Source organism: Salvelinus alpinus, chromosome 9 (assembly GCF_045679555.1).
Source record: "Salvelinus alpinus chromosome 9, SLU_Salpinus.1, whole genome shotgun sequence".
Taxonomy (NCBI): domain Eukaryota; kingdom Metazoa; phylum Chordata; class Actinopteri; order Salmoniformes; family Salmonidae; genus Salvelinus; species Salvelinus alpinus.
In genome coordinates this window covers 10,107,550-10,121,656 of record NC_092094.1, presented here as the reverse complement: position 1 = coordinate 10,121,656, position 14,107 = coordinate 10,107,550, and the positions used below count along the sequence as shown (strand labels likewise).

Here is a 14,107-nt window from a genome sequence, read left to right as displayed (position 1 = left end):
TTACATTCCATTTCTTGTCTTGGAACAGCGTTGCTGTACGAATTACGTTACTGGTCTCTCATTCAATTCTGTTTTTCTCTCCTCCCCGCCCCCCTTCTCTCCTTCTAGGATGCTGTTTTGTAACATTTTATACCAGAAAAGCTGCCCTGGAGGCCCAGAATGCATTGCACAACATAAAGACCTTAACTGGGGTGAGTAAGCAGGAAGCGTGTGTGTTAGGGGTAACCACATTTATTCGACTGGTCGGCTGTTTGGTCGATAGGCTCTTAGTTGACCAATATGTTTTTTTGTTTTGTTTTTTGGAGCAGTGCCAAAAATAAAAGAATTATGCCACATGAGACACCGGTCTGATTCAGACCTGTCTCAGTGAACTAATCCATTGCGAAGGCCATGGGGATGGCTCACCGGTAGTATATTTTACTGTTAATTCGATTATATTATTGCAGTCTTTATCATTGTCATTGTAGGAGTGGACACATTGTTTGCAGTGCGCACAACCCAGGCTACAATTGTGTGGGGGGGGGAAATATATATATATTTTTCACATTCCGTAAGGACACGCGCCTGATCACACAGTGACGTAGGTCTAGGCTACCTGGCCTGCACGCAAATGTTGGCCTATAAAGGTGCCCATTCAGGTTTATGATACGTTTTCTGATTTGTCTTAACTCACCATCACTGTGCAGGTTCTCCAAAGTATTTTTTTTTCTTCGCCTCCAACATCAAGTAAACGAAGTCTGTTGTCACATCCATTGAGAATGATAATAGTTCCTTAATGTAGCCTATTGCAAAAATCTTTCCAGCTCTGATCTGGTAGAAATGTCATATAATAGGCCTACCTGATTATTTCTTATCCCATCTGCAAATAGCCTATGTTGCAATTTTGATAGCTGGACCAAGTTAATAGTTGATACTAGAGGTCGACCGATTATGATTTTTCAACGCCGATACCGATTATTGGAGGACCAAAAAAAGCCGAAACCGATTAATCGGCCTATTTTTAAATAATAAATAAATGTTTTATTTGTAATAATGACAATTACAACAATACTGAATGACCACTTATTTTAACTTAACCTGTCTTGGAACTAGCGGAACCCCTCGCCAACAGCCAATGAAATTGCAGGGCGCCAAATTCAAACAAATCTCATAATTCTAATTTCTCAAACATACAAGTATTAGACACCATTTTAAAGATCAACTTCTCGTTAATCCAACCACAGTGTCCGAATTCAAAAAGGCTTTTCGGCGAAAGCACAACATATCAATATGTTAGGTCAGCACCTAGTCACAGAAAGCATACAGCCATTTTCCAACCAAAGTCACAAAAAGCAGAAATAGAGAGAAAATTAATCACCAACCTTTGATATTCTTCATCAGATGACACTCCCGGGACAACATGTTACACAATACATGTATGTTTTGTTAAATCAAGTTCATATTTATATCTAAAAACCTCAGTTTACATTTGGCTTTGCCTCCAAAACATCCTGTGAATTTGCACAGATCCACATCAATTTACAGAAATACACATAATAAAATTTGATAAAAGATACAAGTATTATGCACAGAATTATAGATATACTTCTCCTTAATGCAACCCCTTTGTCAGATTTCAAAAAAGCTTTACGGAAAAAGCAAACCATGCAATAATCTGAGTACGGTGCTCAGACCAAAACAAGCCAAACATATACCCGCCATGTTGCGGAATCAACAGAATTCAGAAATAGCATTATAAATATTCACTTACCTTTGATGATCTTCATCAGAATGCACTCCCAGGAATCCCAGTTCCACAATAAACGTTTGTTTTAGTTCGATAAAGTCCATCATGCTACTGGTTTTCGTAAATTGTGCCATTACGCTCCTAAAGTTGTCGGTAATAGAATGCAGCAGCGGTCCGCAACCACCTCCATTTCGAGTGCCAAGTAATCGTACCATTTCTACTGACCTGCATGCTAGTTATGATTTTTAATATTCACATTTTTGTGTAACAGTTTAAAATTCATTTATAGTCGTTGTCTCAATCAATGTCACATGGTTAATCAAAATACTATCTAAATGAAAATTATACAAATCTAAAAGTAACTTATTGCAAATATGTAAAACAATAGCCTACATAAACCAACAAATAAAAACACTGCAGACAGACAATATCATAAAGGGAAAATATCCTGTAAATCCCATTGGCTACGCATGGACTGCCTGCAAGGAACTTGAAACATTGTATCAACTAGAGGTCGACCGATTAATCGGAATGGCCGATTTAATTAGGGCCGATTTTCAAGTTTTCATAACAATCGGAAATCTGTATTTTTTATTTAACCTTTATTTAACAAGGCAAGTCAGTTAAGAACACATTCTTATTTTCAATGACGGCCTAGTAACAGTGGGTTAACTGCCTAGTTCAGGGGCAGAACAACAGATTTTTACCTTGTCAGCTCGGGAATTCGATCTAGCAACCTGCTGTCCTAACCTAAACGGGTATAAAACATGAGGTCTTGTTTTCTTTCTAGTGGGTTTCGCGCACATCTTATAATTTTACAAACCATGTCACGGGCTGTTTTTAAACTAATCCCGGGTCGCTAATTATTGGTTTGATAACAAACAACGTTCATTAATGTTATCTAGCTAGCTAACAACCTGCTAACTGGAAGGGTGGTTTAGGCAAATTTGATTGGCCCATGAAGAAAGGATAAGACTGCTAATCATTATGTTCTTGAAAATAGGTAGGTTTCATATAGGCTTAATTAATGTAAGCCTGAACTATCTAATATTTTGAATTCGGTTTGGTGCCTAATGTTATAAGAGTTTGGAGCAGTGTGTGTTTGTGGGAGAGTGAGTGATGGTGAGACATTTAGAAAACGTGAACATGCGTCCTGGGGACGGGACCAACATGATGCTAGCTCACTTTTTTTCCTCCACCTCGGTATTGCAATACTAATCGGTGATACTTGGCCTGGTATCGTATCATTTGTGAAATGGTATCGTGACAACACTAAATAACCACACAGCCGTGTCCAGATTGACCTAGCTCTCTCTCTCTCTCTCTCTCTCCCTGATGTGATAACACAGACCTATAGGTTATTTATTGTAATTAACGAAATCAGCCAAATGTCCACGATGTTTGGTCGGTGTCTATTTAATTGTTGGTTTATCGTCCCAGCTCTACTCTGGCAGTTAAAGCATTTTCAAATGGTGTATTTTGGACAGCTGCTCCTTACCTCAGCCAGTCATGCTGCTCCTGGCATTGACTGGAGTCCCATGGCGCGTCAGTGGAAAAGCTTGCGTCCCTGTCGGTCGCTAGACCTGGGTTCAAATACTATTTAAAACTATTTCAAATAGTTGAGCTGTTCTTGAGCTTGTTGCAATGGAACCAACCTGCAAAACCTGTCCTGGCAACCCAATTTGGCACACCAGGCAGGCTAATGGAAATGCTCAGTTATTTGAAAGATTTCAAATAGTATTTGAATGCAGGTAGGCCTGCCTGTCGCACTGACTCTCTGTGCCTTCCTCTCCTTGGTGAGTGACGCCGGTCCTCATACTGAGAGGGGCCATCTGTCGATTTATCTTAGTTCCCTTTCCTCTCGTAAATTAAAAACATTTTTAAAATCGTAACCGCATGACTGCCTCTTGTTTTTATCATGAGTGCTCAAGCGAGGGAGTAAAATTGTCATAAATACACAGCAAACACATTTTTAAACTTAAAGCCTAGACATATTTATCATGGTTCCCTTCTCTAGAAAAATAACACATTTCATACAGCCAGCCTAGCCTCCCTTGTGTGTTTTGCTTTGATATTGAAAGCTTGCTCGAGTAAGATATCCATTTCCCATGACAAACTTAACTTGAAACCTTGCAACCCCACTCATATTTCTATTCCCCTTAGTTAAAATGTACTCACTACGCTATATATTCCTTCAATTCCCTTTCCTGCTGTCTCTGGGCCAACATGGCAGGTGTAGATTGCTAATCCAAGAGGCTAACTCTTCAGATCCACTTCTCCCACAGTGTATTTGGAGGATCTAATGGAACTGCCAGGGGAAATAAGTTGCAGGTGGAAATATGTAATTTGGAGACTTGATTGGATTTTCTGCCAGCGTCTTGTTGGAAGCTTGAGCTTGGTGCTCATTTTTTGGAGAGTGTTAGCAATGCTTGTGGAAATGGATGGTGTTTAGTTAGCATTCCATTCACTTTAAATGCCAGTAAACATTTTTAGAAGCAGACCAGAGGAGACCAACACTTGTGAAATGAATCCTGAACGAATGTTGACAGGAAGTAATCAATAACTGAAATACCCCTGACTTGGTCTGCATCCCAAATTTAAACCATATTCCCTAGATAGCCCCGGTCAAAAAGTAGCGCACTTTATAGGGAATAGTGTGTCGCTCTGACCCAACCGAAGAAAGATGAAAGAAATTGGATCTGAGGATTTGAGCCCCACCTCTAGCCAGTGGACATATCCACTTCCATAGCTGACTGGAGTGTTGGAGATGATTGGGTTTGAGAGGAGAGCGAACAATGGAGACATGGTGGAAGAAAAGGATGAGGGGGAATATACCGGCAAGAGGGCAACATGGGCTTTTTCTAAATTCTCCGTCTGTCACCTTCCCTTCATCTGTACTGTTTGGGAAAGACTTGACAATCCTGTGAAAACAATATGACGGAATCAAGCTCATCGTTAGGCTGGCTTTCACCTGACCTGATCAGTTCTTTTCAGATCAGTTCCGGTGGAGAGGGAGGCAGGGAGGAGGGAGGCTGGGAGAGGACAGGTTTTTAAACAATTGAGAGCCAAGGAGAAATCATCAGCCAAGCAGCACCTGGTCTGTTCGTCGTGGGAACTAACGGTTGTTGGCGCGTGTGATTGTGGTGACAGGTGTGATGATGGCATGATAAACATGTTTCTTCCGTGTTCTCCTCCCAGATGCATCATCCCATCCAGATGAAACCCGCCGACAGCGAGAAAACAAACGGTGAGTGACATCACCGGTGGAAGTTTGTAAGCAAAACATGGCTTCTGACCGGTTAAATAGTGTGGGGCTGTGTCTCAAATAGAACCCTATTCCTTATGTACTGCACTACTTATGACCATGGCCCATAGGGAATAAATAGGTAATGGGTTTCTATTTGGGGGGGCAACCTGAGAACAGAACGCAGCTAATGTCTACCATTGAAATCCCAGAGGGGAAATTACATAGGGGGGGTGACCTGAAAAAAGGGGGGGGGGGTGACTTACATCTTTTATTTGTATTTTAAAAAAAGTATGTGTTGTACAATGACCGGTGTCTATGTTCAGTGTTTGTGCAGAGATGAACAGAGTGCATTTTCAGTATAGTTCAATTATAAAACAATCGTTGATATAATATCTTCATTTCAGCGGTGGAAGACAGAAAACTCTTTATCGGAATGGTGACGAAGAAATACGGCGAGAATGAGGTTCGGCTGATGTTCTCTGCTTTCGGCCAGATAGAGGAATGCCGAATTCTCCGTGGACCCGACGGTCTGAGCAGAGGTGGGTTGTGGGTAACGCAGTGTCACACTCCACGCTTCCTTTTATACCAAGTGGTCCTGGGTTCAGTGAATGAGTTGGTAAGAGTGTGGGGATATTAATACCAGAGGTCTTGGGTTCAATTCCCGCAAAGAAATCATAATGCACGTAGTCAAAATATATGCAAGTCAAATGTACTGCAAGTCGCTTTGGATACAAATCTGATTGGGTAGGTATAATGGTAGTGGCTTCCTCTTTAAGTACCCCCCCCCCCCGCAGAGCAGAGTGAGGGGGCCGCACCACCGCTCTCACCACTGCCTGTAACAATGGTCCCGGCCGTCGCCATGGCAACCCCTAGCTGCTGGTGTTCTGGGCCGGGCTCAGCTGGCAGGCAGGACACACACACACACACACACACACACACACACACACACACACACACACAGTACTGCACCGCCCCCACTATGCTCCACAAAGGATGGGATTACTCCTGTCTGTCTGTGCCGCAGAAGACGCCATAAAAGCCAATGAGCTGAAAGCAGAGCAGAACATGCAGAGCTCAAACTGTCACTGCACCCTGTGGCTAGCTGGTAGCCATATTGAGTGTCTGTCATTGTAGCATGTGACGTTGCCATGCCATATATATATATATATATTTTTTTATACACAGATCTATTCATTTACGTCATCCCTATCCGTTATCACATCCACCCTCTCACCACATCCACGTCGCCCCATCCTCAGCTTCTCTTAATTGTGATATAATACGTCTGTTACTGTTACGTTACTGTGCTCATGTGATTGTTGTTGTGACTGTTATCGTCGTCGTCGTTGTTGTTTCTTCCATGTACTAACCAGTGAGAGCGGTCCCTTCTGTCGGTGTGCTTGGAGTGCTGTTCACTCTAATATGGTGTTACTGTAATATGTAATGTTTCATAACGACGTGTCCAAATACCTTTTTTTTGTGTGTGTGTGTGTCTGGTTTTGTTTCTTCTTTGTCCCTCCCTCCCCCTCTTGTTCCCTCTCCCTTCCCCCTTACAGGCTGTGCGTTTATCACATTTTCTACCAGGGCTCAGGCTGCGAATGCAATCAAATCCCTGCATCATTCTCAGACAATGGAGGTACTGTACCCCTCAGCACATATTTACCTTTTAAAAATCTGTTTTAGAGGAAGCCTAATGAATCCATAATGTCTCATTTAAAATATTATTGATAATGTGACTTGTCAAGTTGCAAAGCACCATTCAATCTCTTAGATAAGTATTTACCAAGGTTTTACATGGTAGAACATTAGCCTCCCCTCTATTGAATAGGGTGTTTAACTGAAATATAGGCTACCGTATTTGTCCCACTAAATCTGTTCAAAACAGGGGTCGGTATTCGTGTTGAGTCAGTTCAGTGCTTAGGAACTGGAGCAGAAGTATTGTGACGGTCAACATGTCAGCGGCTCCCTAGTGAAGCGTCCAACCGATCCCTAATTAGGAACAACTCATTAAATCTAGCTCATCTCTGGGCCTCAGAGATTAGAACTAGGCCCTGCTAATGGTGGCACCCTTAGGGTTGCTGTGAAATTCTGGAACCCGTTTTAAAATTCCCATGTTTTCTAGAAATCACGGTTCAAGGGTTCCCTTTTGATTCTGCATATCCTCTGACTGGGATTTTTGGGGACTTTGGGAACATTTCCAGGAATTTTACAACCCTAGTAGTCCCTTTACTGTCTGTTACCCCCTGGTGCTATGGGAGCTGCTACTAGTGTAGAAAGTCATTTTCCCGATCAAGCCTGGTCCCCTCATCTGGCACTCTAACACAGATACCTTCCGCATGTCTACGTCTGGTCTCTCCAGTGATACGTCAATATCTGGCTTGTAATGTCTGTCTGTTACAGAGGAACGCAGTGCTATCCTATGTATGCCTTTTGTTGTGACAAAATGTTTTAACTAGTGATGTCTTGACTTGGAAGTACACGTGTGTGTGTGTGTGTGTGTGTGAGAAGTTGACTCTCCTCAGCCTCAGTCCCTCTCGTTTAGCCCAATCGTTGTTTTGAGCCTTATCCTTCAGTGTTACAAAGTGTAATTGTCTGTCTGTGAACATTATCCCTTCCTGGGTCTGTCTGTGAACATTATCCCTTCCTGGGTCTGTCTGTGAACATTATCCCTTCCTGGGTCTGTCTGTGAACATTATCCCTTCCTGGGTCTGTCTGTCTGAACATGATCCCTTCCTGGGTCTGTCTGAACATTATCCCTTCCTGGGTCTGTCTGTGAACATTATCCCTTCCTGGGTCTGTCTGTCTGAACATTATCCCTTCCTGGGTCTGTCTGTCTGAACATGATCCCTTCCTGGGTCTGTCTGTCTGAACATGATCCCTTCCTGGGTCTGTCTGTCTGTGAACATGATCCCTTCCTGGGTCTGTCTGTCTGTGAACATGATCCCTTCCTGGGTCTGTCTGAACATGATCCCTTCCTGGGTCTGTCTGTCTGTGAACATGATCCCTTCCTGGGTCTGTCTGTCTGTGAACATGATCCCTTCCTGGGTCTGTCTGTCTGTGAACATTATCCCTTCCTGGGTCTGTGTCTGTGAACATTATCCCTTCCTGGGTCTGTGTCTGAACATTATCCCTTCCTGGGTCTGTCTGTCTGTCTGTGAACATTATCCCTTCCTGGGTCTGTCTGTGGAATGTTGCCTGTCTTTGTCATGCATGGCAGTGTGTTCCATCTCTGTTTACTATTTGAATGCAACACTTTGGCAACTTATTTAAATAAATATATTTCAGATTACCACAGGACGTAGTCCATCTCCTACAATGGATTCCTGACAAATGGCCTTGCAGATTTTCCTCTGTTATAGCGATGGTGTTTCTGGATGTGAATTTCACTGGGTGTGATATCTAACCCCCCCCCCCCCCCCTACAGGGCTGCACTTCTCCCATGGTGTGTAAGTTTGCGGACACTCAGAGGGACAAGGAGCAGCGGCGCTTGCAGCAGCAGATGGCCCAACAGATGCAGCAGCTTAACAGTGCCTCCACCTGGGGAAATCTGGCAGGGTTGGGAGGCCTCACGCCACAGTACTTAGCCGTAAGTACACCTTAATACCAGGTTTGGGGTCAATTCAGAAAGTAAACCCAATTCCACATTTTCCTCTTCCATTGAGGAGAATTGGAATTTCAGTGTACTCCCTGAATTGAAATGGAATTGATTCCGATCCCGACCCTGCTTAATACTCCATAGTACACTATATTAACCTGGGAGGCCTCACACCACAATACCTGGCAGTAACTGTAAACCATCAACATACTTTTTCATAAATATACACACATTTTATCATTGTTGGAAAGCATGGCATTGAAGTAATGGACTCCTTCTCGTTTTGTTTTTCCTCGGGTTCTTGTCATCTCTCCTAGCCTTTTTTCTTAAACCGTATTTGAGGAGAAGATCCGAGGGCCCTCTCGGACCTTCTCCTGCAGTGAGTTTTGAGGAGAGAGGACGCGAGGAATCACAAAGCCTGAACTAATTGAGAAAGTGCACAAGTCTCTCCTTTGCTCTATTGTTCTAGAACTCTCTTTCGCTTTGTTTTACAGTTGCTCCAACAGGCGACGGCTACCAGTAACCAGAGTACTTTTGGTAACCAGAGTACTTTTGGTAACCAGAGTACTTTTGGTAACCAGAGTACTTTTGGTGGCATGCAGAGACTAGGAGGTAAGTCACTCACTGTCCCTGTTCATGTCCCCCCATAACTCCAACCCACTTGAAGAAAAAGACAACTGTTTATGTAAACAACCTTCTGACTCAGCGCTTCACTCCCACATAGTTTCACAACCACTGACATCACATTACCCTTGAATGAGATCACCGTTGGGAAGATTAATCAGAGTAGCTATTGTAGGAGACCATAAGTCTGCTGGGGACAAACTTAAAGGATTGAATATCAAAAACCTTTGGAGTGCCTCACGGTAGTGTGCTAGGGTCACTTGTTTTCCTGTTGTATGTCAATAATATGAAGTGTGCTTGTTGTTGCCATCTCCTTCTGTAAGCCGATGATTCCGCTCTTCTGGTCTCCCATAAGGACAGCTGATGCAGCTCCATTTCCCACTCTCGGGTTGTCATTGCGAATAGGAATCTGTTCTTAGTTATATTTATCGAGGTATAGCCGTTATCTCTCCTCCCCATGGTTCCAGCCACGTCAGCTGATCATGACAATATTACTTCTTATAATGATTACGATCATTATCCTTCCTCTGTCTCCTCTTCCAGGTGTGAACCAGCTGCAGCTGCAGAACCTGGCCACATTAGCAGCTGCCGCCTCTGCAGCCCAAAACTCAGGCGGCTCCACCAACGCCATGTCAGCCAACGGCGCTTTAGGTAATCTCTATAACTCAGGTAAATATGGTACACCACTTTTCTTTTACGTCCAGGTAATATAGAGTAGGCTGTTCAAACCCTTTCTCTCATTATTACTTTTGTGTCATTTCTAAAAAGTCGCCAGACAACAAAATATTACAACTACCTCTTCGTCTTGCCTGGGTTCTATCCTCCAGAGGATGGTCGGGGGGGGCGTAACATAGTTATAAATAATTTGTACACGTCGATCCCAAACAGATAATAGTATTTGACAAAAAAACAGAATCATTTCCGACCTTCGTTACATTGGGATACGGTCAGATATGCCTCTCTAGTTATGCGGGAGTACTTCAACTGATTTCCTCAATTAAAATCACTTTGAGCTGATTTCCTGGTGATTTTTAGTCTCATGTCCAACAACGAAAATTATAATAAATAAAAAAAATGGCCACCCAAATTAAAATCACCAGGCTGCCTATTGAGGAGCCCTGCTATAAGGCGTAGTTTATTTGCCTTTTGTTATCTTTTTAATTTATTTTACGACTATGTGAGTTAATCAGTTGAGTTGATAGATTAGTTTGTGTAGCGAGTGAGTCTCGGTTTACCTACTGGTGATCTCTCCCCGGCAGCAGGCCAGACGGCAGGTTCCAGCGCGGGTGCAGCCATGAACACCCTGGCCTCTCTGGGCCTGACCCAGGGCCTTGGCGGGGGTCTGACGGGGGCCTCCATGGGCCTCAACAACCTCAACGCCCTCACTGGGGGGGTCAGCGGTGAGTATGCCCTCAGTGAGTACCGCACAAAAAAAAATGACTTTACTACCTTTTCTTCAACCCTTTTGTTTCTGTCTTTCAAATCATACATTTCATTCTGTTGCTGTTCTTCAGGTATCTGGTTGGTTTCATGGACACAGATTGCCTGGTCCTGGCTTTGGAGAATCTCCATAAATTGTCCAGGACTAGGCTAGTGTCTGGGAACCTAGCCACTATAGTCCTCATTGAATCTCAAATGTATGACTACATGTATGGTAGGGCCCGGACCATAGCGGTATTGCAAAATTATTATAATTCCCCCCCCCCATGGAAAAAATGAAAACACGAAGCAGACCACTCTTTGGTCCTTTTTAAAAACTTACTGTATGTAAAATAGTGTTCTGTAACTTGGAAAATCAATACTTGTGACTGGATGACAAAATAATGTTTGTTTCCAACATTAGGGCTTTTTATCTAAAGAAGTGAAATCTGCTTCTTGTTTTGTTTCCTTGCCACGATAGTAACGATTATCACGATACTGGTATCGTTCCGGCCCTACTGTACGGTAGAGAGGACTGTAGGTGTCGAAGCCTCTCTGGCTGTTGTGTTCATGTAATCTATATTTTTGAATTGTCAAATAAATTCTATGTTTCCGTCTACTGTGTTAGGTATGGCTGCTATGAACGGGGGCCTGGGGGCCTCGATGGCTAATGGCTCTGGAGCGAGCTCCATGGATGCCCTGACCCAGGCTTACTCAGGGATGCAGCAGTACACTGCTTCCGCCCTGCCTTCCCTCTACAGCCAGTCCCTACTGCAGGGTGCAGCCGGGGGGAGCCAGAAGGAGGGTGGGTCTCAGGCCACACACCAATTACCAATATTGCTTTGTTTTGATCCTGTGTGTCAACTAGTCTCTTGTCAGCCCATGTGGTTGATTGAGGTTATTGGATATGATAAAAAAAAGTTTTTTTCATTGTGGTCATTTAGCAGACGCTCTTATCCAGAGCGACTTATAGTAGTGAGTACGTACATTTTCATACTTTTTTTGTCTTTTGTACTGAATTTGTCTTTTGTACTGTATAAAAAGTGCATCCTCTACTTCCTTGATCCTTTAGCCAGGAGCCAGAGGGAGGGTGAGTCAGTCCAGTCACACTAAGCACACCTGAGTTCAGGTAGTATTGTCTTTCTTTCAAATACTTTGAGTAGTTGCTTGAGACTGCCACAAGTATTGTAAGTTAACCCCTAAACTTTAATCTTGGGTCAGTTTTGCTTTTTCCCCCAATAATGTTTACGGTTAGGATTGGGGGATGGGAAACTGATCCTAGATCTGTACCTAGGGGAGATTTGACCAGGGAGCCCTTGAGTGGCAGATGGGCAGGCTTTGCACTTTTGGGACTATTCCATTGTGCCAGGCGAGCTCAATCAAGCACGATTGAGTATTGGAAAGATTTTAAATACTGTTTTGAACCCAGGTCGGTGTTTGTTGGATCTGTCAAAATGTTTTTTCCGTTGACCTTAGTCTACCTTTCTCACATCTCTCTATCCATCTCTTCCCACAGGTCCTGAGGGGGCTAACCTGTTCATCTATCACCTGCCCCAGGAGTTTGGAGACCAGGATGTCCTTCAGATGTTCATGCCTTTCGGAAACGTTGTCTCTGCCAAAGTCTTCATTGACAAACAGACCAATCTGAGCAAGTGCTTCGGTACGTACGGTCGTCTTCTACCCCTTAAACATGAGCATGGAGATGGCCATGGTAAAATCATTTGTGTTGCTCCAATTCTAAAATGCATAGATCAATGTTTTATTGCTTACCTAAGAGTTGAGTTTCCCACAAACGTCTCTCGCCAACTTGCTTTTTGCACTGTTGGTTATACGAAATATAACTTTTAATGGCTTTTTACTAGTATTCTCCATTCCTCAGGGTTCGTCAGCTATGTCAATCTAGTATTTATCTTTCCCTTGTCCATTCCTCAGGGTTCGTTAGCTACGACAATCCAGTGTCGGCGCAGGCCGCCATCCAGGCCATGAACGGCTTCCAGATCGGCATGAAGAGGCTCAAGGTGCAGCTGAAGCGCTCCAAGAATGACAGCAAACCCTACTGATCGTACCCAGGGCAGGGGCCTTCCCCCTGGCTCTGTGTTAGCACTGCTAGGGTAAGTCTAAGTCTGCCCAACCAGCTAGCCAACCCACGACTTGAGCCGAGGCCATCCGATCAACACAGCAGAGACTTATTTCACTGGGGTGTGGCTGAAAGGTGCTGTTGGTGTCATACCAACTCTCACCACTTGCGTCGTCGATTTATTATTCTCTTAACAGTTACGATCTTATCTCTCTACACGTTTAGTACACCATCCATTCCTTTTACAGTTTCATGTCATTTTTTAAGAGTCGTATAAAGTGTTTTAATTTATATGATTTATTTATAGCTATCAATGGAGCCAATGTTCAAGGGGGTCCTCTGTGTCGACTGCTATAAGAGGGAGCATCAGATTTGATTATTTCCATACCATTTCATTACCTCTACAAAGTTTTTTTTTTAAATACAGGTTGACTAAGGATCAGACACGCTTGATACTGTCAAAGCTCTTGGTCTTCATTCTGTCGCATTGATCTCTATGTGAAGCTCGCTTTTATGTTCTCTCTCTGCTTCCATCTTTTTCTCTCTCTCTCTCTTTCTCAATCTAATCCATGTCAAGCTGCTGGGGCTACCTCTGCTCTCCTCTCTCAACTTCTTCCAATCATTCCATCCATCTATCCAAGTCTTCCCTAAAGGGACTGACTGGTTGGAGATGGATCAGTTTGTCTTAGTCTACCATGCATCTAGTGATGTCATTTCCTGTGTCAAACCTGTGTATTGTTCTGTGTGTAGGGAAAGCTTGTCCCTGATTTGCAGTTATGTTATGTGTGGTGACTGGCAGTTGTTTGTTGATTGTGCCTCATGGTTGAAAGGTTATTGTGCTGTGGCTCTGTCTAACTTCTTTTTCTCTCCTCTCCTCTCCTCTCCTCTCCTCTCTTTCTCTCCTCTCCTCTCTACATCTCTCCGTGTTTTTTCTTCCCTTTTTTTTAGAACAAATCTTCATGCCTGTTTGCTCATCGTTAGCCTAGCATGTCCTCATGGTGTTGAAAACCGACTCCAAACTCCTCTTCCTCCCGGCTACTCCTCCTCATCCTCCCACCATTGTCTCTAAAGCTCGCCTGACCAATAGGCTACCTGGGCACACACCCCGCTGACCTTTGACCTATGACATTTGACCTTAGCTCAACATGATTGGGTGTGTCCAAAATGGCCCCCTGTTCCCTATATGGTGCACTGCTTCTGCCCAGAGCCTTTTTGACCGGTGCAAGTTACTGCACTATATAGGGAAGAGGCTGCCATTTTGGATAGAGAGATGATTTTATTTTTTTTGCATGCAACTTCGTTTTTCTTTGTTCCTGTATAAAATGTGAGGGGAGGTCGGTCAAGCAAAATCAATGTGAAATCTTACCTGAGCTCATTTCATTTAAAATACTTTGTTTTTGTACATTTTCTGCAAATGCA

At 43.4% G+C, this 14,107-nt stretch overlaps 1 protein-coding gene across 18 annotated transcripts in view; it reads left to right on the top strand.

Annotated features, from left to right (window-relative positions):
• The window catches only part of LOC139584273 (CUGBP Elav-like family member 2), a 48,635-nt gene extending 35,913 nt beyond the window's left edge, over positions 1-12,722 (top strand). For 4 of the 18 annotated variants that reach the window (XM_071415911.1, XM_071415919.1, XM_071415926.1 and 1 more), the window contains exons 3-14: positions 109-191; positions 4,925-4,973; positions 5,378-5,512; positions 6,530-6,609; positions 8,398-8,559; positions 9,063-9,180; positions 9,736-9,861; positions 10,452-10,607; positions 11,240-11,416; positions 11,684-11,701; positions 12,128-12,271; positions 12,544-12,722. In XM_071415911.1, the coding sequence (XP_071272012.1) occupies positions 109-191; positions 4,925-4,973; positions 5,378-5,512; positions 6,530-6,609; positions 8,398-8,559; positions 9,063-9,180; positions 9,736-9,861; positions 10,452-10,607; positions 11,240-11,416; positions 11,684-11,701; positions 12,128-12,271; positions 12,544-12,671 (1,376 nt within the window). In that variant the 3' untranslated portion in view covers positions 12,672-12,722. The remainder of the gene's footprint in view (positions 1-108; positions 192-4,924; positions 4,974-5,377; positions 5,513-6,529; positions 6,610-8,397; positions 8,560-9,062; positions 9,181-9,735; positions 9,862-10,451; positions 10,608-11,239; positions 11,417-11,683; positions 11,702-12,127; positions 12,272-12,543) is intronic. The other 14 variants (XM_071415913.1, XM_071415921.1, XM_071415928.1 and 11 more) reach the window with 9 other exon arrangements.
• Positions 12,723-14,107: the final 1,385 nt, after the last annotated feature.